General features: G+C 33.6%; 1 protein-coding gene across 2 annotated transcripts in view; it reads left to right on the top strand.

The window, feature by feature from the left end:
- Window positions 1-2,332: 2,332 nt before the first annotated feature.
- The window catches only part of LOC131162209 (uncharacterized), a 32,452-nt gene continuing 7,560 nt past the window's right edge, over window positions 2,333-27,224 (top strand). The window contains exons 1-30 of one of the 2 annotated variants that reach the window (XM_058118438.1): window positions 2,333-2,535; window positions 3,946-4,022; window positions 5,481-5,580; window positions 5,911-6,018; window positions 6,184-6,300; window positions 6,932-7,082; window positions 7,714-7,961; window positions 8,135-8,323; window positions 9,181-9,257; window positions 9,335-9,452; window positions 13,662-13,745; window positions 15,339-15,434; window positions 15,888-15,989; window positions 16,687-16,755; window positions 17,788-17,883; window positions 17,961-18,068; window positions 19,019-19,132; window positions 19,337-19,420; window positions 20,852-20,980; window positions 22,155-22,353; window positions 22,438-22,581; window positions 22,741-22,784; window positions 23,420-23,503; window positions 23,655-23,723; window positions 23,819-23,895; window positions 25,422-25,491; window positions 25,922-26,071; window positions 26,622-26,687; window positions 26,840-26,984; window positions 27,133-27,197. In XM_058118438.1, coding sequence (XP_057974421.1) covers window positions 2,470-2,535; window positions 3,946-4,022; window positions 5,481-5,580; window positions 5,911-6,018; window positions 6,184-6,300; window positions 6,932-7,082; window positions 7,714-7,961; window positions 8,135-8,323; window positions 9,181-9,257; window positions 9,335-9,452; window positions 13,662-13,745; window positions 15,339-15,434; window positions 15,888-15,989; window positions 16,687-16,755; window positions 17,788-17,883; window positions 17,961-18,068; window positions 19,019-19,132; window positions 19,337-19,420; window positions 20,852-20,980; window positions 22,155-22,353; window positions 22,438-22,581; window positions 22,741-22,784; window positions 23,420-23,503; window positions 23,655-23,723; window positions 23,819-23,895; window positions 25,422-25,491; window positions 25,922-26,071; window positions 26,622-26,687; window positions 26,840-26,984; window positions 27,133-27,197 — 3,246 coding nt within the window. In that variant the 5' untranslated portion in view covers window positions 2,333-2,469. The remainder of the gene's footprint in view (window positions 2,536-3,945; window positions 4,023-5,480; window positions 5,581-5,910; window positions 6,019-6,183; window positions 6,301-6,931; window positions 7,083-7,713; window positions 7,962-8,134; window positions 8,324-9,180; window positions 9,258-9,334; window positions 9,453-13,661; window positions 13,746-15,338; window positions 15,435-15,887; window positions 15,990-16,686; window positions 16,756-17,787; window positions 17,884-17,960; window positions 18,069-19,018; window positions 19,133-19,336; window positions 19,421-20,851; window positions 20,981-22,154; window positions 22,354-22,437; window positions 22,582-22,740; window positions 22,785-23,419; window positions 23,504-23,654; window positions 23,724-23,818; window positions 23,896-25,421; window positions 25,492-25,921; window positions 26,072-26,621; window positions 26,688-26,839; window positions 26,985-27,132; window positions 27,198-27,224) is intronic. The other variant, XM_058118439.1, reaches the window with a different exon arrangement.

Raw genomic sequence — 27,224 nt, 5'->3', positions numbered from 1 at the left:
TATATATATATATATATATATATATATAATTTAAAAGCTTTACTGGGTAGAGTCACGGGTATGAGTACTGGGCGGAGGGATCGTATAGTGTATGCCCTGTACCCTACCCTAACATCAGAAACTCTCACTTATAATGATGCTGGGTTATATATATTTCAGTATTGAAAATATGCTATATATATGTAACTATTTTTCAAATCTGTACCGTCACACATTAATGTAATATCTTCCACCTTACTGAGAAGTGTCTCATCCCAATTATACAACCTTTTTTTAGGTCCTGCTGGGTGTTAGTTTAGTTGATAGTAGGGCCTTTTGAGTGAAGTATTGCTGTTAGTTAGTGTAAGTTATTGTATGAGTATTGAGTTGTTAGCCTGTTCAGATTTTGGGAATGTAATATAGTTTATGTTTTATGAACGATTGAATATAGGTAAGGAACATTTAGATACCCTGGTATGTGTATTAGAATCCATATGAATGTTTATGTTTTCCGCAATACATGTGAGTATAGATCATTATGAAATATCCATATGTCCCTGTTTAGGGCGGGTAGATATGTATGTTTTCAAGATTTTCATAGGATATGTATGTATAGTAATACCGTGGGACCATATTAAGGGTCGGAGCGTTACAATTTTAGCATCAACAAACCCCACAAAGTATAAAAGCCACACAAATACAACATATTTCTTAACTTTTTTTGTTCTAGTCTATTGGCGAAGGGAGGTGTTGGGCCGTCAACGATGCTGGGGCGAAAGTTGGGGACCACTAGAACTATGACGAAGCCGACAAGGAGGAGGGGTCGTTGCCACTCATGGTAAGCTGGATGGCATTGACGTCGATGTTGGTAAAGGCCACAAAGTTGCCCGAGTCATCGGTGTGGCTCTCTTGTAGCATCAACTCCACGTTTTGGGATGAGTTGCTCGCTACCTGCAATTTTGTACATATCTCCCTAAGGAGTCATGGAGAAGCCTCTCCCTCAATTCGGCAAAGCTATAGAAGCCTCTCCCTCACTCCCTAATCTTTTATGTTCTTTTTATATATATATATTAATAAAAAAAATGAAGTGTGTTTTTTTTTTTTAATTCATTTTATATGAAATTTTTACAAAATTTTAAATAAATAAATTATATTTTTCTAAACGAGTGACCCGTTTATAACCCATTTATTAAACAGGTGGGTTTAGGTTAATAGTAGTGACCTACTAATAAACGGGTCAACCCGAACTTGAACCCATTTAACCTCGACCTGTTTATGACCCACCTGAACCCGGCTCGTTAACCCGATTTGCCACCCCTATGCTATGAGAATGAAATTCAATAGTAACTCTGGAAGTACTAGTATAATATTTTCCTAAAATAATATTTTTTTTCATTTTTTTAAAACAAGAGAATGTAAAAAATAAAAACCTGAAATCTCATAAAACAAATATTATACCACTTGTATGCTACTAGAGAAGACTACTAAAGTATGGTGGAGGAAAATTTCACAATAATCCCTATTAAAATAGAGAATAAATGTTATATATTACAAACGTTTGAGTAATTAATCTCTCAATAAATAGTGTGTACTTTCAAAATGTATTGATTGTAACTTGTGACTAAATAGTAAATAATTAAATTGATCACTTTACAATAATTTTAAAAAAATATGCAATTAATTTGCTTGTCAAATTATGCAATATTTATCAAGCGTGTAGTTTTTATTAAAGCTTTAATAACACATTGATGAAAATGTGGAATAAATACACTATATTTATTTATTTAATAATAAAAAAAGGGTTTTATTTAACTCTTATAATTTATTTTACTTTTATTTATTTAAAATATCGTATATTCCCATACTACGAAAGAAAGTTTTTTTTTTTAATATGTTTATTCATACACATAAAATTAAATGAAAAATTTATTCAATAATTTTATGAAAATAAGTAGAAAAGAAAGAAAATAGAGTAATACAAAATATGAATTTGAATTTGAAATTTGAATTTGAATGTATTTAGATAAATTTTAATAAAATTTTGTATTATATATTATTCAAATTCAATACAAATTTAAAGTCAAAGACTATCCAAATATAGGGTAATTTTTTTCTATGTATCTGAATAAAAGAGAGATGAATTTAAATTTGTAGTATAATTTAAAAAAAAATAAATTCATATTATTTTTTAATCCAAATTTATATAATTTAAAAATTTAAAATTACGAATATGAAGTTTCCATGCTACAAATTTTGCTCCTTCGTCCTGACTCAGGTAAGGGCATTTACGTAAATAAACTAGACAATCTCCTGATGTAAAATGGAGCTCCCAAATGTGAAGTGCCAGAGCGTCGAAACCTCGGCGACTCTTTACTCGTGGAGTATAAATAGATCTTTTGACCATCCTCTGTCTCGAAAACGGCAACTGCTTTTTTTTATAGTCTCCGATACAAGCTTTACTCACTCGCTCCCGCGCGCGCAGCGGCAGCCATGGGTTTCTTCGGCGGAAAATGGGGGCTCCGTCTAGGGTTTGTGTCGGCGATTCTGTATTTACAGGCAATAATCTGCTGTTTGATTCTCAACTTTTGGTTTCTCTCGTTACATCCTCATCTGAATTTTATTCTTGAACTGGTTTGTCTTCACAATCTCGGTGGAAACAGCGTCGGTTTCTGGTGACATGGCTGTTTTAGCTGGATTTGGAGTGGTTCAAGAACGATAAGCTGTGTAAAGCATTTTAGATATTTGCTCATTATTTGTTTATTGGTCCTCACAAAGTGCAAGTGGGTTGCATCAGGCTCTTGTCCGTGAACAGGAACTCGCTCTTCTTAATTTCTGAGTATCTGAAGTTTCTTTTTTGAAGTGATTTTGCCATCACTGTCTTGCGTAGCAATAATTTTTACAAATTCCTTGTTTCTCGCAACTTCGTTCTTCTTGTTCGATTTGGAATGGTTCGAAGCCATTAGCTAAAAACAGGGGAAAAAAAGAGAACCAGAATCCTTTTAGATATTTATCATTTTTTTTCGTCCTTGCGGGGCGCAAGTGAATTGATATAGGTTCTTGCTCATATTTCTTCGTCTTGTTTTTCCTTCATTTTTTTTTTCTTTTCTAACCTCTTTTGCATTATGCTTGGAATCATATTTAAATGTAATTCAATTCACATTGAACTCAATTAAATTCTTTTCGAAATCTAATGACGTTACTCGGAATGTATAGAATTTACAATTCTATTGAATTATTTTTCTTAGTATTACAAACGAAAAAAAGAAGAAGTGTTTAATCATTTTCCTATCTTATCCCTTATTTCAAATAATAAAGATATATTATTCTCGATTCTCACAAATTACAATGTTTTTATAAATTGTAAATACTAATTACATTTTATTCTTAATTTTTGCAAATTCTCATCAATTTTGACCCTTTTCTGGTTGGATTTGTGACTTCCATGAATTGTACCTCTTTTAGAATTATAATCCTAACACTATTTCTTTGCATTCCAAGCATTAGATTTAACCAAAAATGAGAATTACAAATGATGCGATTTGCAAATTCAAGTATTGTCTTGATGGGAACATGCTCTCTATTTCTTAAGCATTTATTCATCTGAATCTTCTTTTTCAAATGATTCTGCCATCACGATCTTGCCTAAAACCTCATTTTTTAAAATTATTTTTTTCTTGCTTTCATTGGAGTTATATATTTCTTCAAGAATTGGAAGTTACTGTTGATTTTGGCATTTTAACACGGCTTGTAACTCATTATGATAAAATTTGTGTACACACTAGTGCTTTTCATTTTAAATTAGTATGCCATTTTGTTTGCTGGTTTTGTTTTTGGTTAATTTTATCTGAGGAGCAGCTTGTTCTACTTTACTGCAGTTTTCATTTTAAACTGCACTATTTGTAGGTCGAATTTGAATTTGATGTAACTTTTAAGTTAATTCTACTGAATTTGGATTCATATGTGCAGGGCTTATTTACTGTATCTATAGAGAGTGCAGAGAGGCCCAATACACGGTTTCTTTTGATGTCTAATGTTACATCTCGGTGAGGCTTCTTTCTTTGTGTACCAACAATTTAATATGTATTAGAAAAAGTAAAAAGTAGGGATGCAGCCAGAATTTCAAAGGGGTCAAAATGATATAAAAGTGACGAATAATGGGATTTACACAATAGAAAATCAGGAAAAATTTTAATTTTTGATAATATTGATAATTATTAATATTATTTTAAAAAGTGGGATATGCGGCCTTTCCTATGTTCAAAAATATTGGTCAGTCATGTAAACTTTTCTGTTTTTCAAGAATTATTTTCCTCACTACTGTTTAATAATTTAATTTTGTTGTTTTGGATATATATGTATTAAGCACTGTTTAGGTTTATATGCATAGGCTTTTTGTTTAGGTTGTTTAGGAGTCGTTTGGTATCACTATAAAAAAATTATGAAAATGAAAACCAAAAAGAGAAGCTATTAATAACAAAATTAGAAATTTAAAGTGACTAATTTGGCTAATATTCCCAAAAATAGTATAAATTAAAAATCAAATTGAGTGCATGTTCATTTTTGTTGTTGGTTTAATTAATAATTAGAAAAAGTGTGATGTTAATAATGAAAATGCAAAAGAATACAGAGTAGAAATATTATAATGAAAAATAATTATAATAATTTAACTTAATCATTATATTTTTAAAGCACTTTTTAGTGACTATCCGATTGCACATGAATGCTGAGAATGGTGAAAGTATTTTTTTGGATGAATTTATTATTTTTCAAAATTTTAAAGAGAGTTTATGGATATATTTATTTTATTTTTATTTTAAATTTACATAGCAAACATATTTTACTTTTTCATCAAAAAATGGTGTACAAAAATCATTTTATCCACAAAAGTGAATTCTAGTACTGTAGGCAATAGTTGTTACAACAACTGAAAACAATGAAATATGGTTTTTAGTTTTTGCGACAGCAATTGAAAAATGACAATGGAAATTGAAAACTAGCGACAAATGCAAACACATTGTTGCCATTTGTTTGTTCTCTTTAATGCAACAAAAACGGAAGATATAAAACAGAAATGATACCAAACAATCCCTTAGCTTGCTGTTTGGTTGTTGTTGCCCATTCTTTTGCTGATGGCAGAACTTATGTGGTGGTCCTAATTGCGAAGCCTGCAACTGCTACATAGGTTTGTCACTGTTGAGTGAATGCTTTTATCATTCACATGCTGTTTCTTGTATGTGTGTGTCATCAAGGAGAAAACCTAGTTTTGGTTTGCCAATCCTAACTTCATATGGAATGGTTTGTATCGTGTATTTCATTGATTTAATTGTGCAAAGATGCATCTTAATTTTTTGACTCTTAATGCTCTCTTTACGGTACAAATCTAAATTGCTGGGAAAACATTTGGCTATAATGCTTTTAGCCAAATTTATGAAAAAGAAATCATGCCTTTCTAATATCTTTTATAAATTTGAGGAATCACCTGAATTGTTTGTTCTGGATAGGGAAAGGCACTCTGTAGAATATTGTGCAATGTATGGTATATGTGGAGCACGCAGTGATGGAAAAGTAGTGAACTGCCCCTATGGTTCTCCATCTGTGAAGGTATATCTGAAGACCTAATGCTGTTCAAACCAAAGATCAATGGTATTGATACTAGGATATGGTTTTGATGAAGCTCATCTTGCACATCATTACTGTTTTTGTTATTTTATTTATATTATATTTTTAGAGTTCGAAACTCTATATTTTTTTCTTTTTTTTACTGCTTTATTTTTACTATATTTATTGTTGTTTGGGAAAAGACACTGCATGCGGTCTCTTGAATTGCGTCCTATTTTCATAAGCATGGATAGAAAACTATATTGCTTCTTCATACTTTTATTTTAATGTTGATTGTGATTATCAGATGATTAAATTTATTATGCTTATCAGCCAGACGAGCTGCTTTCTTCAAAGGTCCAAAGTTTGTGTCCAACAATCACTGGCAATGTTTGTTGTACAGAGGCTCAATTTGACACTCTACGGGCCCAAGTCCAGCAAGTAAGAACTTAATATTTGAGACCATGATTTTGTTTCTCTTGGCTAGTTGTGAGTTCTGTTCAGTTTGGGCTGTGCAACTTCATGTAGCTGTTTGGTGTGCATGCCCTTTTATGCGTTTCCCCTTCCACGAGCCAATGTTTTTATTTCAAGTTATGTATCTTGCAGGCAATTCCTTTACTTGTAGGATGTCCTGCTTGCTTGAGGAACTTCTTGAATTTGTTTTGTGAGCTTTCCTGCTCGCCAAATCAAAGTTTATTCATCAATGTGACTTCTATTTCCAAGGTCAGTAATTCTGGCCATATTATAAAGCTATTTTCCAAAGCTTGGTTTTCTGTCTGTTAATTACACAGTATACTCTTTTTTGTTTGAAGACTGAACCTATGCTTTTTTTTTCGTGTGTGTGTGTTGATAAGTGGTTACTCTCTGTACTTTTGTCATGCAATTTTGCTTTTCATTGATTAATATTTTAGAAAGAATAAACTGTACAACAACTTCCAATTTATTCCGTTTGAATCATGCATGTATTTTGGTTAGTAACAAAAGTTGGATTTACAAAACTCCTTCCTTGCCATCGTTACATTGCTTATCATTTGCCATGTTCTTCTTTGAATTGAACTTCGAACTGTTTGATGTCAGTTCTTGTATTATCTTGTAGTTTTCTATCTTGTTCTCTGGCAGTTTCAAGTGTGAGATGCATGTTCTTATTGGTCAGATGCAAATTTGAAATTGCTGGCTAATAATAATCTTAGTTTTTCTATTATCTAGTAGTATTAGTTTCCATATGAATAGTCGGTTCAATAAATTTTTTCTTTTATGAGATGTCTCATTTCATACAAATAGACCATAGTTGTGTACATTGGAAAGGACTGCGAAAATTATACTGGAATCTTACATTTTCTTCCTTTTTTGTCAGATCAACAATAACATGACTGTGAACGGGATTGATTTTTTTGTATCTGATGCTTTTGGTGAAGGGTTATATAACTCCTGCAAGGATGTAAAGTTTGGTACCATGAATAGTCGAGCCCTAGAATTTATTGGTGCCGGTGCTCAAAATTTCAAAGGTATTTGATAACAATGAAATTACTGTTGAAGGTTGCTCTCTCTCTCTCTCTCTCTGAGTGCATGTATGCACATGTAGTGATTGATCCACATTAGAAGTTGTGTCAGGAAATTATTGCAATAGCCAATAAGATATCGACTTTGCTATATGATATTCAATTAAGAATGCCTTTTTCCCAAACAGCATCCATATTCATATCTGCTTTTTCCCAAACAGCATCCATATTCATATCTGCTCATCATCTGAATAACTTTTTCCATGCTAAATCACAATACAATTGACAGATAACCATTTCCTGCTACCTTATTCATGCACTCCTACTTCCCTATTCAAGTTTTCAGTTTTTCCCATCTGCCATCTATGGCGTTTTTTCAGGCTTCATTTCTCAATAAAAGTGGTGAATGGTGTATTTGATTTATAAGGACATGAAAGTCTGTGAAGATGGGTTTTTCTTATTTTTTTGCCAGTGAATGAGTATCATCTGTGCACTCTTTGTGCCTCCCCCCATAGGATTATGACTACCATCAGTGATAGGGTTGTGCTAAAATTCTTGGCTAACTAAGTACTAATTGGAAACTGAACACCATATATTTTTCTCCATATGCACTTATGTTTTGATTGTCTTGTGGCAGACTGGTTTTCTTTTATTGGTAGACGAGCTGGCCTTAATATGCCAGGTTCACCATTTGCCATTAATTTCCTGTCAACTGCTACTGAGTCATCTGGAATGAAACCTATGAATGTATCTACTTATTCCTGCGGTGACACATCACTGGGCTGTTCATGTGGTGATTGTCCTTCATCTCCTGTCTGTTCTAATTCGCTGCCTCCTTCCCCCAACAAAAAGGGTTCATGTTCAGTGAGAATTGGGTCTCTCAAGGTAAGAGAGAATGGCCTGCAGAATAGTTTCAATTTTTTGGTTGGAGCTTTAGTTCACTTGTTTAAGATATGTAAATTTATCCAGCCTCATTAACATGCATTAAATTTTACATTCTGCGCCTTCAGGTTTTATATGCCCTCTTGCTGATTTGGTTCTTTTGTTTGCTACTGCAGGCAAAATGTATTGAATTTGCCTTAGCAATCCTCTATATTATATTGGTTTCTTTGTTTTTTGGGTGGGGTTTGTTTCATCGTACAAGAGAAAGGAACCCTGCTTCTAGAAGAAAGCCATTGTTCCGTTCCATGGATGGTAGTGCACTCCATTCCATGAACAGGCATAAAGATGAGAACATCCCTGTGCAGGTGCATGCTAATTTGACGCCTCTTCCCTTGAATATTATGCTTAACAATTGTTCCTGCACAGTAGTTAATTAGAATTATTCTGTGAGACATGTATGACTTTGTTGAATTGAATTAAATTGTATAGTTCAGTGGCAGACCCAAAGAGAAGCCAGCTCCTGCTATAAATTTGAAAAAAAATTGGATACTTTTGTAAATTCAAAAATTAACACCCCTTCTTGCCCTGCCCCCCAAAATAAAAAGAGAGTGCATAAATTTCCCACACTATGGTCCCAAAAGAATTTGGTTAATTCTCCTCTGCTCCACTCAAATTCCAAAATATTCGTAATTGCCCAATTGCCCTAAACAAAGAGTATGTTCATTCCCCTATACTAATGCAAACTGAAAGTGGTCTTCTGCACACAATCCCAACCTTTTCTCACAAATTTAGTGCACATTTTCTTTAGAAATTTTATTTTCTTGTATAGTTGTATGTCTGTATATATTCTGCCCTCTGTATTTGTTGGTCTGCCAATGATTGTTTTGTTACGTGACTGGTCATTTTTGTGAATAGTTTCTGTAGAAGTGTTAGTCGATAAATTTTGTAGAAGAATAGAGTTAATGTCACTCATGGAATACCAAACTTCCGACAGATTTTTATATTTTATTCTTCCATCATTTTGTTATATGGACACAGATTTCTTTTTCTTAAGGCTTTTTAGGATGCTTTATATATTTATTTATTTATTTTAACTTGCCATCTAATAGCACTTTATTTTCCATATTCTTAATTTTCATTTTTTGAACAAAGTATGTTGCTGTATGTTCATTAATTGTAAGCCGAATCTATTTTAAATGTTTACTGAATTTGTGATTATCAGAAGTTTGAGGATGCTCCTCAAGTTAGAAGTGGGGTTCAACTTTCAATTGTGCAAGGATACATGTCAAATTTCTACAGGTCATTTTCTGTGCCTTTTTCTTACATTAGTTCATACAGAATGGTTTTTAACATTTTGGATACATATCTATATTCAGGAAATATGGAACAATGGTTGCTAGACATCCAACCCTTGTGTTGTTTTCATCTTTGGCTTTAGTTCTTCTACTTTGTTTAGGTCTGATCCATTTCAAGGTGGAGACACGGCCTGAGAAGGTATGGGTCGCTATTTACATAGCTTTTGCCAAGAATGCATGGAGCGTTGTATATGGAACTAGCTTATTTCACTTTGTTTACCACTGTATTTATTGCCTCATTGTGGTTGCCAACCATTTTATGTTGTGCTTAAATTTGCTTCTCTGGTTCAAGTCTTGTGTGTGTCAGTGTGTGTGTGTGTCTGTGTGTTCATAAGTTGTGGATTTATGTGATTTGACCATGCCTTCTACCTCAAAGACATGACCTTGAGACTATGATAGCTCTCACACCATACCATGTTAAACAGCCACTTAATATCAAACCTTAATAGATCCTTAGGATATATATGGCAGACTGACTTCAATTAGTTATAGTATTATAACAATTAACATGGTCAAGATCAATTTGATTAGGTTCCAATTGTGGCAAACTCAATAGTTTGTAAAATGCATGTAAGGAAAGTAGCCATAAATTTGTCAAGACAGTGCCAAGATTGTTGAATCAGTAACATGTTTATGGCTATCAAAAATATTTTTATCCCTCTGAGACTGCATAAGATCAATTTGGTTGGTTATAAACATGTCCTATGCAATGCCCATGCACTGCTTTGGATCTATTTGGATGGTTATAAACATGTCCCTTGTGATGCCCATGTTCTGCTTTGGAAGTGGTTGTTAGTTTGTTTCCATGCTTAATGGGCATATCTTTTGGGAAGAAAGGGAGAGTTATTGATGTAGGACAGTTCTAAGCAGCCCTAGTCCTACGGTTGACCCTCTTTGTAGCACACACACAATATCACAATCCATGGGAATAATTGAACTAACCAAAGCATGAACATCACAAACATATTCTAATGATCACAAGTTGAGATTTTGAAAACATACATGATTTGGTTTAAAAGCCCTTAGTTGATCATTTCATTCAAGTAATCAAGTTCACTTTAAAAGATGTTATATTAGAAGTCTTAGATAACAAGTCCTAGCATACAAATCAAATATCCCTAAGCACGGTGCTAGCGAGCATGTTCATGTTGAAAATCTAGGAAGAGTCATAGAGAATGAACAAGGTTTTTCTATCAAGGATTCGGGTAGGGTTTCAAGGCTTACAAGGTACTTTTAGGGGCTGTTTTTGATGCTCACAAACAAGGAAATGAAACGAGTTTACCAAAAGGTTCGGAATGACAAACACCAAGGCACATGAGTACTCGATCACACCACGAACAATTTTGTTGATCCTTAGGAATCTAGAGACAAGAATGAAGCTTGAGGAAGGTTGTGGTTGTGAGCTATGAAAGAGGAGTGGGCGTGTGGTGTTGATGATGACGTTGATGTTGTCATGGTCTCTCACCACCCAATCTCCGGGAGACGGAACGTAGCCTCACACTACTACTCACAGGGAGAGGAACAAGCTTCACAAGCTCAAGCAAAGGCTTCTTTTAATTGATAATGCAAAGATCCCTTTTACCATACAAGTGATAGCATATTTATAGCCTTACATGAGCATGCACATGACTTGCACATGGCTTCTTAAGAGATTAAAGAAAATACAAAAGTAAAATAAAACATTTAAAACATAGGTAATGAGGTTCCTAAGAAATAGTTTGTCATAGGAAATAGGTGCCTAGGAATTTGGAAGAATTATGATAGTGGAGTGTAGGAACTTAAAATGAAATAAATGCTTCTTGAAAAACCAAGACTCTTTGACTTGAAAGTTGTCATCCTCTTTCCAAGTTAGCTTCCAAGAGAAGCTTTAGTAGGACGAGGTGGCGTGGTGCTCTCAAACTTGAAAATCTAAAGGAAGGACAAAACCCAACAAAGAAAGAAGCAAAGTTGACAGCTTATCCAAAAAAGGAAAAAGAAGGCAAAGTTGCCACTCTATGCTTTGAAAAAAGGGAAACACCAAGAAAAGACAAGGTTAAGTTTGGTCCACAGAATACCAATTCTGAGCAATAGGATGGAATACAATGAGAATGTAATGAAAATTGTGTAGGGATGTAATGATTTATACATAAGTGACTTGCGCAAAAATTTGTGTTATTCCATCCAACATGAAATAAGAAAGGAATGGACATTCTCATGGTGAAATTTTAGAATAGTTATTCCTTGTCTATTCTTCGTTATGGATTTGTAAAATTTTTTGCTTAGTTATTTGCTTTATGGTAATAACACATTTTTTTAGCGCTAACTATTAAATTCTTCTAATATAACCATTCTATTCCTAAGAATAGGCTTTTTGGGAATTAAACATAAACTAAAGTATACGTAAAAATTGAGAATGGGTTCAGGAGTGCATTTGTCTGCAGAAAAGGTGGCCAATTAATCATCTTAAAGATAATTTGTCAACAAGCATCCTGCACCCCTGTCGCCACTTGTTCAAAGAATGGTTACCATTGTTATGTGTGTGCGTCTACAATTGGATAGAAAGAAAAGAAAATTAACCCTTTTGGTTGTCCGATAAGATTTTTATTGTCAAGAGAACACAAGTATCACTTTGGGAATTGAAATCCCTAAATTTTACTCTTAACAAAGGGGCTGCCTTTAGGAATTCTAGTTTTTGAAATTTTGAAAGAGAACTTGACTGAAATGATGGTCAGAAAAATATCAGGTTTGCAATCCGATTTGAGGGAAACATGATTAAGGGAAACAAATTTTAGAATTGGAATATAGGGGTTCATTGTCATCCAATTTGAAGAAAACAAGCTTTGAAAATATTTGTTTGTGAATTTACTCCGCTAATTTGTTGCACCAAAAACCCAAAATAAGCCAACAATCTCTTATTTGATTCCTTCAAAAAATAAAGCATAGATCTTATGATTTCTCTCTTATTCTTTTAAAAAATTAACCATTGAGCTCCTAGTCTTGAAATTAAAATTGCTAGCACATGTATGTGGGGTTCAAGGGTTATTTAGAATTTCATTGATTTTTTATATAAATTGGCTCAAAATCCCTTAAAGCAAAGAAAAGATCCTGTATAAGTCAACCTGGGGCTAAGTACCATCAAAGGGCCAAACTGAGAGAGAATAAACACCAAAAATTGAAACTGGCTTGCTCAAAATGGCCATTGACAAGTTGAAAGCTAAGACAGTGTGTTCAACCTGCTGTATAATATCCTGAGCTCGAACAAGGTTTGGTTCTTATTTCTGATAAGTAGTTTCATGCTAGAAAGTTCAGAAAAATTTGATGAATATGCCCATGCTGATGATAACTCGAAAATTTTTCTGGAGCCATATGAAATGTTTAAGGAGAAAAGCAATACAACAACAATAACAACAACAACAACAACAACAACCAAGCCTTAAGTCTCACTAAGTGGGGTTGGCTACATGAGTCTTTTTCCGCCATTCACATAATCTGAGGCAATATCCTCAGCTGTCAAATCTTTATTCACTATCTCAGTCCAAGTTATTCTAGGTCTACCCCTCCCCTCCTCCCACTAATAGTAACTAGCTCACTCTTCTTGACTGATGCAACTCAACTGCCCCTTCCTTATCTTAAATTCTACGGGTGCTGTGGCTAACTCACCATGAATGTGCTTGTTCCTTAATTTATCTTTTAAAGTTACACTACTCATCCACCTTTGCATTGTACTTTCGGGCAACTTTTACTTTTTGATATGTTGTTTCTTAGTTGCCCAACATTTTGATGTATATGTTGTCATCGCTGGTCTTATAGCTGTCCTATAGAACTTTCCTTTTAATTTTAAGGGTATTTTACTATCACACAACATGCCCGAAGCGCTTCCACTTCTCCATTTCACCCAACGTGCTTTAATTGTATGTATTACATCTTCTCCAATTTCTCCTTCAATTTGCATAGTAGATCCAAGGTATTGAAATCTACTAATGCTATTGAGTTCTTGATCATCAAGTTTAATGTTTTGTCTAATCCTCCTCCCAACATGAATAAAAAATTACATCCATATATTTTGTGTTATTTAAATTCATGGATGATATTTTCATAAAAATATTTTTGCAGTAGGAGATTAACTAGGTCAAAATGTATGCAAATGGAAAAAATGGGGTTGGGGTAGAGGGTGAAGGGTGGATTGACCAGAGACCACTAGGCTCTAGCAATGTAATATTATTGGTTTGCTTAATATATCTCTGTAAGTTGCTCATATGGTTGCTTGTATCTTCCATGCATTCCATCTTACTTACTGTTGATTTTAATGCTGTTCCTATGTTACTGTTCTGTTCAAATTTCACTTCAATTTTTATGTGTACTGTTTCAGCTCTGGGTAGGGCCAGGAAGCAAAGCTGCAGAAGAGAAACAGTTTTTTGACAGCCACCTAGCCCCTTTTTACAGGATAGAACAGGTTCTTTGTTATTTGCACTTTTTTGTTGATTTATCTGCCCTCTTGTCCGAGTCAATTTTTCTTGTTAATTACTAACTTTAACTTTTCTTGCCATGTTTGAGTGTTGCAAATCAATTTTCGTGTGCTTATGCTTCTAAATTTTCTTGTCACTTTTTTTAAACGAAAATGTGTTTTTCTGCTCTTTGCTAAAGTAGCTAAATTTGGTTCATAAAGCATTTCATGCTCTTTAAAAAGTATTTTGTGCTTCAATCAGCATGTATATATTTGAGGCCATTCCTTACTGGACCATCCTGTTATAATTTCTGCTAATAATGAGACCATTTGGTAAAATGGTACTTGTATGTCTGAGTTGACCAATCGAGATAAAAGATCAGAGCCACTAAACAGACCATGCTTTGTGATGCGGAGTGTAGAAGAGAAAGAGAAGACAGGAAGAAGAAGATGAAGAACAAGAGAGAAGGGGGTTTACGTGGATGGAAGAGATTGAATGACAAGGAGAACTGGGGCAAAACTCAGTTACTCCAATTTGATTCCAAACGAACAACCTAAACTATCCTATTATAAGTTTACCACAAACTATTTATTAGAGATGTTTGATTTATGAAACCTACTGTTAAACTCCAATAAAGCGCCCATAAGACATACTAATTAAATATAATCCCCCCCCCCCCTCCCCCCAAAAAAAAAAAAAATCAGTTATAACCAGTGAATAATCATTACTGTAATGGGGCTTAGCTGCTTAGGACCCAAGAAACTCTCAACCCCGTTATTTGCGATCAGCCTCCAAAGATAGTCAAATACATCCATTCAATTTTTGCCTTCTCATCCTGCATTTTCCATGCAATAATGTATAATTCTAAATTTTTTTTTGATATAAAAGTTGAAATTTGTTTATCCAAAAGTAGAGTAAGAGATTTTTCTTTTGGTAAGTTAAACTTCAAATCAGGTGTACTAAAATTTTTATACGGTTAAGAGGAAAAAAAGTTAGGTATTAGAATTCATTTCTTTCTTTCTGCAATAGGTTAAATGGAATAGATTTGATGGATTATTACTGGTATATATCGATCCTGTTAGTGTTTTCAATGTTTTCAAATCAGCGCAAGCTTAAACTTGCAGTTGTTGGTTCAGCCCAAGTCAAAGATATATGTCTACTTTTTAACCTGGATTGATATCAGATTTCAAACCTATGACAAAATTCTTACCTGGATATGATATTTAAGATTTTCCTGATTTTGGTTTGAACTGAAATTTTGGTCATATATGCATGTCTCTTTGGATGGGCAAGTGTGGATGTGTACATCTTAAGTGAGTCTACACCATGTGCAAATTCTAACTTGCCCCCTTTTACATTTTTCAATTCATGAAGTTATCTGCAGTTCTGCACCTTCCTTGATGTCAATTATTTATTTATTTTTTCATACCTAACGATTCCTGGGTCCCTTTTGGGGCCCAACTAATCCATGGAGGGGCCTTCCCTTAATTCCCACCCTCTTTAGTGTTGATTTTTGGCAACAGTTATATTGTTCCAATTCTTGTTTTTGCATAGGCCATTTAGTTGAAAGGAACTAATTGAACGTTGTATTTTTTTCCCAGCTTATCTTGGCTACAATTCCAGATGCAATTCATGGCAAATCTCCCAGTATTGTGACAGAGAAAAACATCAAATTACTTTTTGAAATACAAAGGAAGGTACCCCTTCTGCGTCGTGCCTATATTTTCAGATTTGGTTTTGATGTGTAAAGTTGGATTTGTTTAACCACCACTTGGCATAAAAGCTTGAGCTGTTATGTTGTGGGTTAACAATGAATATTAATACTAAACACTCCTTGGCACATACAGCCTGATTACACATGGTGGTCTAACAATGATAACACCCATTGGCGAAGTAAATACATCCTACTTAGATAATTAAGCAGATAGAAGATACGCACAGGAAACAAGAATTACAATAGCACCTCTTGGCAACCATGGATTTGATACCATGTTAGACAACCATTTGGCCCACAAGCTTAACACGTTATATTTTCTTATATTGTTCACAACTTTCCATTATTTTTTCCCAGTATAATTTAAAAAAAATGTTGTTAATAACCTAGCTGTGTTTTTCTTCTCTATTTTATGGCAACTAACTCAATTTGACAGGTTGATGGGATCCGTGCCAATTATTCTGGGTCAGTGGTTTCTCTGACTGACATTTGCATGAAGCCACTTGGCCAGGATTGTGCCACTCAAAGTGTTCTGCAGGTATCAATTTGCACAGTTCTCAAACATGTGTGGTCTGCGTCCAGGTGGTATATGTGAAAAATATCCCCAAGTTACCTAAAATTCAAAACCATCACGGTGAAATTCTTTGAAAAGTGAGGACCAAAATAAAAATAGGCTTCAATCTTTTTCCAAAACCCTAATAAGTGCAAAATTTTGGCTATTATCTCTGCAACAATTTCAAGATATGGGACGTGGAGAATGCTTCACAGCCTTCACCAAAGATTAGAATAGTGTTGTACTAACTTTTAATAAGTTAAGAACATTCTTTGGCAAAGTCAACCGATATTTAAGTCCAATAATTAAGTATAAGAATGAAAAGCATGTTTTGAGAAGGTGATGGACTGCCCCTTTGTGAGATCTGCACTGAATGCATGGGCAAATAATTCCCTTCTCATTTTTAAGTTTTAATAAATATTTCAGCACTAAGTGCTTGTTTAGAGTGGTTCTGCAGCAAAAAGAAGTGATTGAGTTCAATAGTGTGCCTTAAAAAGAGTTGTGCACCACACAAGTTTCTCCATCATGCACAGATCTGTTTCATCTTTATTTTTAATCTAATTATTTCAACTTGGATATATTTCTAACTGATCTCCAGCTCTAAAAATTAATCATAACATTATGGCTGGGCACCTTACTTTTTGATTTTTAGTTATCGACACATTTATTTTTCTTCCCATAGTATTTCAAGTTCGATGCCAAAAATTATGACGATTATGGAGGAGTTGAACATGCTGAATATTGTTTTCAGGTATATTTTGATAATTTCCATCACTATATTGTAAAGACTTGTGTCATTTGTTTGTATGTTAAACCTTTTATGCATGTTGATTATCTGTTGTTTTTATTGGCGCTCCCCAATAAAATAACACATAAAAGCTTCTAGGATGTGAAATGTTGAGCAAGTTGGTGGGAGTGGTTTAGTTTCCGCAATACACATTTTTGAGGCTTGGAAGATAACTGCAACAAGAAAATTTTTAGCTTTTAATTTCATGATTCATAATCTGTATATACTTAATTTATATGATCCTGATGACAATACTAATTTTAAATCCAATTCAGTGTCTCATAAATCTGCATCCTAAGTCATAAACGGAAAGACTTAAGACACTGGATCAGATAAAAAAAAAAATACTATGATCCTTGGCTTTTCACTGTTGTATTTCTTATGATGGTGGCCATTCTAATGCTGCTTTTGGTCGAAAGAAGGAAAACCTATCTCGAAAATGTGTTCAAATGCTGTGGTTAATATCACTGATTTACGTAATCAATCAGGTATAGTGCTATTGTATGTTCAGTCAACTTTTTACACTGAGATGTTTGAACCATGATCCAGCACTGGATTGGTAAAACTCTTATCTATAAATGCTTCTTGCAATTGGACATTACTGCAGGAGAAGTACTTTATTATAAGTGGTTCCAAACGATCCCTATATAAGATTGAACCCATTATTCAAAACTGGATCAGTAATTTCTATCCATATGTACTGTTTCCTGGATCTTATCTGAATTAAAGATATTTCCATCTGTTAACTGGGCTTTAAATTTAAGTATTGTTGTTCTTATGTTTTTCTACTTTGGACACCTAAGGTGTGATGAAAGATTTTTCTATGTGTGACGCTTGAAGGTTTTACATTTAAGTACACTTGGAGTTCTCTTTCAATTTTGGACACAGTAGGCATGATGAATGATTTTTTAAAGTACTTCTTTAAAAATGCATTTTCCCCCAATTATACTGTTTCTGTGCGACCAAATGCCTACTTATGCTGTGTGCTGCATTCAGAATTATGCATCTGCGGATAAATGCAGGAGTGCTTTTAAAGCCCCACTTGATCCAAGCACTGCATTAGGGGGCTTCTCTGGGAACAATTTTTCTGAGGTAATTTTTTGCATTCTTTTTATGTTAAACATACAATTGTATTTTATGTTAACCTTATGATAATGTTTCTGAGACAGGCTTCTGCATTTATAGTGACTTATCCTGTAAACAACGCGATTGATAAAGAAGGAAATAGAACTCAAAAGGCAGTGGCTTGGGAAAAGGCTTTCATTCAGCTAGCAAAAGTATGCACTTTGTTTTTCTGTTTCTTCAATTTTTTAGTGACAATCCTTTTTTTTTTTTTTGGTAAAAGAGGGCGGCACCTCCTAGCTTTATTAGAAAACCCCTCACTTACGACAGAGGAATACCGTGGTTCCAATCTTGAGATTTTGGGACAACAAAAGTAAACTCCGAGACCCTAAAACTAACTTAACTAACATAAACCAAACCAAAAAACCAAAGACCAGCAACCAAACAAAAAAGAAAAAAAAAACTAAGAACTAAACCTCTAAAAGTGGAAAACAAACAAAACTCCATAAGATAACACAAAACATCATGAGCGCAAAGAAGGAAAACCCAACAAATCCAATCGAATCATTCCCTTGACTTGCCGAGGAAGATCATCCTGACAACTATATGATCGAGAAATACCAGATTCACTCTGTTTGGTAAAGAAATCTGCACTTTTATTCGCCTCCCTGTAAACATGTTCCACTTTGAACTATATGCCTCTCGCTAGCATAAACTCTTCCCACAATCCTGGACCTGTTTGGTATTGTTTTCAAAGCTCTTATTTTTGAAAATGGAAAAATGAAATTTATGCAGAAGATTAGTTTGGGGGAGAAATTTCAAAATTGTTTTCCAAGAATTGAAAAGAGCCAATTTTTGAGAAATGATAAAATATTTTGTGTGTTTTAATTAGTGAGTTCTTTGATAAAGGATTATAATGGTTGAGAAACAATGAATGTCAATGGGGGCAATTAGTGAAACCCCTACTTTTGTGCTGCAATTAAAATTCAATTTTTGTTTGTCAAGAAAGAATGGCAACCCATCACTATATGCAAAAAGGATTCTTGTGGATTAGCCAATTAGTTGGGACATAACGTTGCTCTCCTAGGATTATCTTTTGAAAGTTGTTATTAATTTACTCATGATTTCATTTTTTCTCTTGATTGTTTCGCATGTGATGTGACAGGATGAGCTATTGACATTGGTGCAATCTCAAAATCTAACACTTTCATTTTCATCGGAAAGCTCGATTGAGGAAGAACTAAAAAGAGAAAGTACCGCAGATGCCATAACTATATTGGTGAGGGTGCCGCCTCTTTTCCTTTTTCATCTATTTTCTTAATTCTTTTCTCTTTAAAGGCTTGAAGGTCTGCATATTTCATCATGGAAATATCAATCTACATCCATGTGTATGGTCACTGAAACTGTTAAAGATGCAACCATGCAATTTTGTTCTGATATTGAATTCTAATTTTTTGTTTATTTTCTGCTTCTTGGATTTCAGATTAGCTATCTTGTGATGTTTGCTTACATTTCTTTGACTTTGGGCGATATGAATCGGGTATCCTTCTTTTATATTTCCTCCAAGGTATGATCTCCCTCATGGTTTCAGCTTTGTTTTGTCTTCATATACTTAAGTTATGCATCTTGGAATTTGACTTGTTAGATTACTTTTGGTTTGCAGAAGCCGGAATGTGTAATCATAGGAATAGAGTGGTTGCAATAGAATTTGATAGTTTATGCCAAAAAATAAAAAATAAAAAAAAAAGTTGTTACTACCATAGAGCAAATAATAATGCAATTTTTTTTTGAATCTGGAACATGGTTTAGGCAAGGAATGAATATTCTCCAATTTCACCATCTGAATCTCTATTCGCATCATCTTGCATGTTGGATGGAATAATGCAAATTTTTGCGTGAGCGGCTTTTTAAAAAAAAGGTTATTACATCCCTATTCAATTTTTATTACATTCTCACTGTATTTCATCCTATTCCTAGGAACGGGTATCTCGTGAACCAAACGTAAAACTCAAAGAGTTTTTTGGCATCTGTGTGATAGCATTCATTCTCAAATAATAATTATTGACCTAATGTAAATCACACCATCTTTCTTTGTGGATGGTAAGTGGTAGTTTATTTTCTCAGTGTCGTATGTGCACAAAAAATGATAGCATTGAATTCAAATGGCCATTCTCACATATCTTCATTTTGGCGCTTTCTTAATGTGATAAAGATTTTTTGGGAGGAAGGAAATTTTCTTTTCCCCCTCTTTCTGAACTTAATGCTTTTAGTTTAGCTTATTCTGATATTTTATGTCAACTACACAATGGATATTTTACTCTCTGGAGTGAAGATCACTTGGAATATAGAGCCTAGAACAAGAGAATTAATATGTCATCAAGCTTTTGATGGTGGATGGTCTAGTGGATTACTTAATACTATTTCACTTAATATTGCTTATAAATTTCTCAAAATATAAATGGTTGTCAACGGGGGTCTCCTTTATCATTATGCTGATACTTGTTTCCTATATCACATTTTCTTTGTCACTCTTTGAAACCTTGTATTATCTACGTTATATATAAAACTACAAATAGTTTAAATTATTTTGTTGGAATCCTCAACCTTGTATTTAGTATTATGATAATCCCTTTTTTAATCTTAAAGGTATGCCTAATTTACACCTAACGTTTAGCATGATAAAAATCATTCAATTCTGAACAAACTCTTACTTATTTGATACCCGAAATTTTCCTAATTTATTCTTTGCAATAAAAGAACTCTATCCATTGATTTTTATTATTATTATTTATTTGAATTACAGAATTTATCTACTTAATTGAACTTGGCTTGCTCCATTTACCTTAATTTCTTCATGCATCAAATTTTCACATGCGAGTGCAATGCACCTGTTGACATGCATGTTGATTAGTGTACATAAAAATGCTAGTTCACCGATGGAAGGTCTGCCCTTTCTATCCTCTTAATTGTTTACGCTGTATGATTCTTTGGATCTCAGATATTGCTCGGTCTTTGTGGAGTTGCACTGGTCATGCTCTCTGTTCTTGGTTCAGTAGGATTCTTCAGTGCCATTGGAGTAAAATCTACACTAATCATCATGGAAGTCATTCCTTTTCTCGTTCTAGCTGTAAGTTTTGTGTTTGCCTTTGAATTTTATGTTATGCTTCTAATGATCTTGTATGATAGAATGGGAAGATTTGCATTGGCTGTTAAATTAAGGGACTATTTGGTTTTGCTTCTATTTCCTGTTTTCATTTCATTGCAGTATAATGAAGAAGCAAGTTGCTACAATGCGTTTGTCTGCATTGCTAGTTTTTAGTTTCTATTGTTGGTTTTCAATTGTTGTGGCAACAACTGATTTTTGGTTTTCATTTATTTACATATTGTGCTAACTTGTTGCTGCAATACTTTAATATCCAAAATCCTTGTTTGTAGATTAAATCATTGTGTACAGAAATTTTCAATGAAAAAATTAAAATAAAATTGCCATGTGAAGTTAAAACAAAATAAAAGTAAAAATATCCCTAAAATTTCTAAAAATTTGAAGAAACAAAAGCAAGTTTAGAAACATTCATATGAAGGTCTAATTTTTCAACCTTCATATATAATACGATTGTTCATGGAGCACTAAAAAGAGAGTTCAAAAGTATACTAATCAAGTAAAATAATTATAGTTAATTTTTATCTTTTCTAATTTGTATTTTTATTTTTGCATTTTCATTATTCTAATTATATTTTTTAATTGTTATAGATTCAAGGACAAAAATGAACATTCATTCAATTAGGTTTTTAATTTGTTTTAGTTTTGGGAATATTTATTAAACAGGTTGCCAATTTTCATTTCTGGTTTTCATTTTCATAATTTTTGACAATAATACCAAAGGATACCTAGAACTTGCATTCTGTGTAAATTTCTCCAGTGTCAACTGATATGGCTGATACTATTTTAGATTTTAAAAGAAAAAATATCTAATACAGACTAGTTAAGGATAGATCCAATCCCAAGCTGATAAAAAATTAGAACATGGAAAACTTCTATTTTATCAATATACAAATTAATTAAAATGATATGTTATGCCTTAAATTATGTTTGATATATATATAAAACTTTGTACAAGAGTATGTACTATCCTATATAGCATAAACATTAAGCCATTTGGATGCAAAGGATGGCCAATCCCCATTGAGCCATAATACAAAAATTGAAAATATTGCATATTTGCCCTGATCATTATTGGATACTTCTGCCCCCCCGTTTCAATTTTTGCTTAGAAATTGTTGATCTATTTGTTTCACATCAGGTTGGTGTGGATAACATGTGTATCCTGGTGCATGCTGTTAAGCGGCAACCATTGGAGCTGCCCCTAGAGGGACGAATAAGTAATGCACTTGTGGAAGTTGGACCATCCATTACACTTGCTAGTCTATCGGAGGTTTTAGCTTTTGCAGTTGGAAGTTTTATTCCTATGCCTGCATGTCGAGTGTTCTCCATGTTTGCAGGTCAGAAAATTTCTCCCTCTTAATTAAATTTTGTGCAAATATTATTATTATTGTTATTGATTTTTTTTTCTCTTTTTGTGGCAGCATTGGCTGTTCTCCTGGACTTCCTTTTGCAAATTACTGCCTTTGTTGCATTGATAGTTTTTGACTTTTTGAGAGCTGAGGATAGGAGAGTTGATTGTTTTCCATGTATAAAAATCCCTTCATCAAACTCTGATTCTGATAAAGGTAATTGTGAGTGCTCCTGCAATTCATGTTTATTTGAGCATTTTCCTCATGTATTTTGACCTGCACTATTTGACACGTTTATCTTCAGCACTATAAATTTTCATATCTTGTTTTGAAATTATCATGATTCTGATTGAATAACATCTTATGGAAGTTTAGGTATTGGTCAGAGGAAACCTGGTTTACTGGCTCGATACATGAAGGTAAATAAATATTATACTGGGTTACTCAAAATGGATGAACTAGTTTTATCGTACCATAATCTGATTATGATACTGGTGGATTGGTATTTGTTGTGATGGTTAAGGATGAGGATTGGAATGTTTTTATCTTTTGGAGCCTGCTTGAAGTTCCTTGTAAACATTGTCCTCTATGTTATGTTGTAATGACTTTAATGTTAAGAACAATATTCAGTATGTAGAATATGATAATATATGTACATGTGTGTGTGTGTGAGATGCCAGTGTCGTTGGGATGAGGCTTTGTTGAATATTGTTGGCTAACTTGGTATAACTCTTTTCAGCTCATGATACTTGCATATAAAAAATCACATGCACACATGCGTGTTCATGGACACATAGGTGTTATCGGGTCAACTTGATAAGTCCAAGAAAAATTTCCACATATTTATGCAGAAAAGTTTCTTTATTTAAATTTGAGTTGTCTTTATGTAAATACTTAATTCTTTTTGACATTTCCTTTGTTAAATGTTTATTTGTTGATGTCTGTTCGGAAATTAGTAGAGTAATTTCAATTGATGGTTGTTTCTTTAAGGATCTTTGCCTTTTCTATTGTGTATTTTCATTCTAAACTTCAGGGTTTCTTCACCTATTTTCAGGAGGTTCATGCATCCATTCTCAGTATTTGGGGAGTTAAAATAGTTGTTGTTTCTGTCTTTGTTGCTTTTACAATGGCAAGCATTGTAAGTTGCTCTGTTTTTGTTTTTGTCTTCCTGTAGTTGTGTTTGATGCTGATTATTTATTTTTTCTGATTCTCTTTTTTTTTTTAATATTTAAAATGATTGGGTGCCTTTTTATTTCTTCATTTGATTTCTCATGTTATGAACCTCATAGGCATTATGTACTAGGATTGAACCTGGTCTGGAGCAAAAGATTGTTCTGCCCCAAGACTCTTATCTTCAGGTCTGATTCTGAAACCTCTTCATTTCCTTGAATATGTATGTTGTGTAATATTCTCACTGGTATATATTTTGACACATCATTTTTAATTCCTGCAGGGTTACTTTGATAATGTTTCAGAGTATCTTAGAATTGGGCCACCATTGTATTTTGTTGTGAAGAATTACAACTATAGGTATCATGGTGTTATTGCATTTTCCCTTCTGTCGCTGGTGTGATACCCTTCATCTTAACTTCATTGTTCTCTGAATTCAATTAAGATCAAATTTTCAGTTTATACATTGTGCATGTAACCACATGCTTCTTTTTAAATATTACTAGTGAGTATGCTGTTGAAACTTGAACATGCTCATTATGGAGTGGGAACAAGTGTGGTTTAGAAACGTCTTGTAATATGTAAAAGTGGCAAAAGTTATTGTATGGAACTGTAAAATAAAAAGCAACTTGTAATATTTTCAGAAAAGAAACAGTATTTTCCTATAAAAATGCCTCAGATGTTGTAAAATCATCTTGAGAATTTATCTCCATTTAATCTAAAATAATAAAAGACCTATGATGTATCAAACTTTTTTTGATCTTTATAATGATGAGAGTCATTCGGGGAGCTAGATTTTGTTGTGATTTGAGTGAGTTTTACCAAGATCCTGTTTAAAAAGCACCGAGTCAGGCTTCCAATAGGAAGCTTTACCTAGTAAGGAGGTTCTTGGAACTCAGGTCAATATCATCCTAAAAGATGAGTGAATACAATCTCCACCTTTACCCAATATATAACTTCCATGCCACACATTTATTTTCACTAAGATTTTAGCCCAAGAATATTTATGCTTTTGTCGACAGTGTGTACTCTTTTAAAATATGTAATAATATTATGTAGATAACATATATATTGAAGAATTAAATGATCTAAAATATTTATATGACGGAACACCTAGTGCACAGGCCTTGCATGCCATATTGGGGTTTGAAGATGGGAAAATGTGCGCAGCCTTACATACAAATTTGGGGAGGCTGTTTCTGTGACTTCAACCTGTGACCTTCACATATAATAGTATCTTTCTTATTTTCTCCAGAGGAACCATTTAAGAACATCTTGATAATCTTTATTTTATTTATGATCGTTTTGTACATATTTTGTAAAATTTCTATGATACTTCTGATAAGTGTTAGGTATTTTTAAACATTTAATGGCATTATCAACAAAAATGGTTTAATGTGTGCTCAAATATGGTTTAATGCTTGATTGAGCTTTAAATGACACCACACACAAAAAGCTAATGCAATAAATTTGTATGATAGAAGTGTTTTTAAACACAATACTGTTCTTTCTATCTAGTTCTTAGAGTCAATTTTCTATATTGTGCCAATATTTAGGGCAGACTAAACCTGCTGCAATTGTCAATTGTGTCTGTGATGTGATTAAGGGCAGACTTAATCTTGTTCTCTTATTAATCTAGTGGAAGCCATTCAAAATAGAACCTCTTTGCCCTTCGGTCTTTGGCATAGCATAGGCACTTACGTGCATGAGCTGAAGTCCCAAAGGACTTGAGGAAAATATTGAATCTGTCACATGTCTTCAAATAAAGATAAAATTCAGTTTCCCATTTCAGAAAGCACACAAAATTCTCATTTTAATTTTGAAATGGAAGGCTTCAGTTTTGAATTTCTACTCTACATATAATATTGGGTTCTTTTTCTCCTCAGTTCAGAATCAAGGCATACAAACCAGTTGTGCTCCATTAGCCAATGTGATTCAGGTTCTCTTTTAAATGAGGTAAAATCATTCTTTTTTAGATATAAATCTTAAGACATCATTTTTGCAGCGTCCTTCACCATGCATTTGGCTTTTCATTACTCATTTAGTCATTTCATATGCCCTAATACAAGGGGCTTGTTTACTGTAATGTCATGTATATCAGCTTCCATGTCGGTTATTTTATTCACTACTCCACCGCTTATCCATTGCCCTTTTCCTCTTTGCTGAACATTTCAATTGGAATTTGCTTATTTTGGTTTAGTTCATTGAAAAGTTAAGTTTGCCAGGTTTTTCGTCTTTTTTTATCAGCAAACATGATTCTTTTGGGCATTTTCCTCCTTTTTTTTTTCCTGTGGCAATTCAATGTGTGTTCTGATCTTTTCCCTCTTGCTCTTTATCCCTATGCCTGTAGTTGAATTCTGCTTAATATGACTCTTGTCTTTGGCAGATCGCTCGAGCATCCTTGATACCAGAATCAAGCTACATTGCTAAACCAGCTGCTTCATGGCTTGATGATTTCCTTGTCTGGCTCTCTCCGGAAGCCTTTGGTTGCTGTCGGAAATTTTCAAATGGAACTTATTGTCCTCCCGATGATCAGGTCAATGGTTTACTCAGATTTGTCAGATGGAAATTATTTAGTTCTTCCTAAAGAGTCTCGTTTCCTTTGAAATAAGTAATATGCTCTTCCCAGATATGTAAAATGTTTCAGTCAAGCTCTTTCTTTCCATGACTTGTGCATTGCATGATTTTTCCCCTCCCAGTTTACAATTGTTCTAGATAAAGTTTTTTAATGTGGTCTTCAGAACCAGTTATAGTTGTGGACACAATCCCTGTTAACATTGTGGAATTTCAAACGCTCTTTAAATACTTAAAATTTGATTTCAAGAGGTCAAAAATATTGTGAGGACTGAAAATTTGAAATATTTCAAAATGGTGGGCATTAAATTTGAATTTGAAGCCTTGTATCTAATTATTTTCTAGCTCCATAAATCGCAGCTACAACACCTTTTATTTGAATACACTTAAACGTGCATAATCACAATCGATTGCAATATGTTGTTATAAATCAATTTTTAATGTTCAATTTTGACTGCATTATTTATCCCATTTTATGCAATTATTACTGAAGTAAACAATATTTCTTCCAGCCTCCATGTTGTTCTTCTGATGGAAGTTCTTGTGGCTTGGGTGGAGTATGCAAAGATTGTACCACGGTAATCTACACATTCTTTATTGGGAAACCATAAAAGTAAATTTTTTGCCTGGTTGGTAGGGTTAGTGCAATTTGTATGTCAATTGTGAAGTTGTATTTTCTTAACTTGAAATTGAAAAGTTTTTAGCCACTAACATTTTTTGAGTTGTGCAGTGTTTCCATCACTCTGATTTGCATAATGATCGTCCATCTACAGCACAATTCAGGAATAAACTTCCATGGTTTCTTAGTTCTCTACCCTCTGCCGATTGTGCTAAAGGTGGCCATGGGGCGTACACTAACAGTGTGGAACTGAAAGGTTTGAAAGAGTTTATATATGTTCTTCCACCATAGAGAATTTGTGCCTATGCTTGTGCGTATAGTGTAACAGTTTACTTGATAAATCTCATGGTTTTTAGCCCCTGTTATCTCTAATTTGGAGTTATTTGCTTCTATCCGATCATCAGGGTATGAGAATGGTGTTATTCAAGCATCAGAGTTCCGTACATATCACACACCCCTTAACAAGCAAGTACGACAATGCCTTACTGCCTTTGGA

The sequence above is a fragment of the Malania oleifera genome, chromosome 8 (genome assembly GCF_029873635.1).
Source record: "Malania oleifera isolate guangnan ecotype guangnan chromosome 8, ASM2987363v1, whole genome shotgun sequence".
Lineage (NCBI taxonomy): Eukaryota > Viridiplantae > Streptophyta > Magnoliopsida > Santalales > Ximeniaceae > Malania > Malania oleifera.
This window is presented reverse-complemented; position numbering and strand designations above follow the sequence as displayed.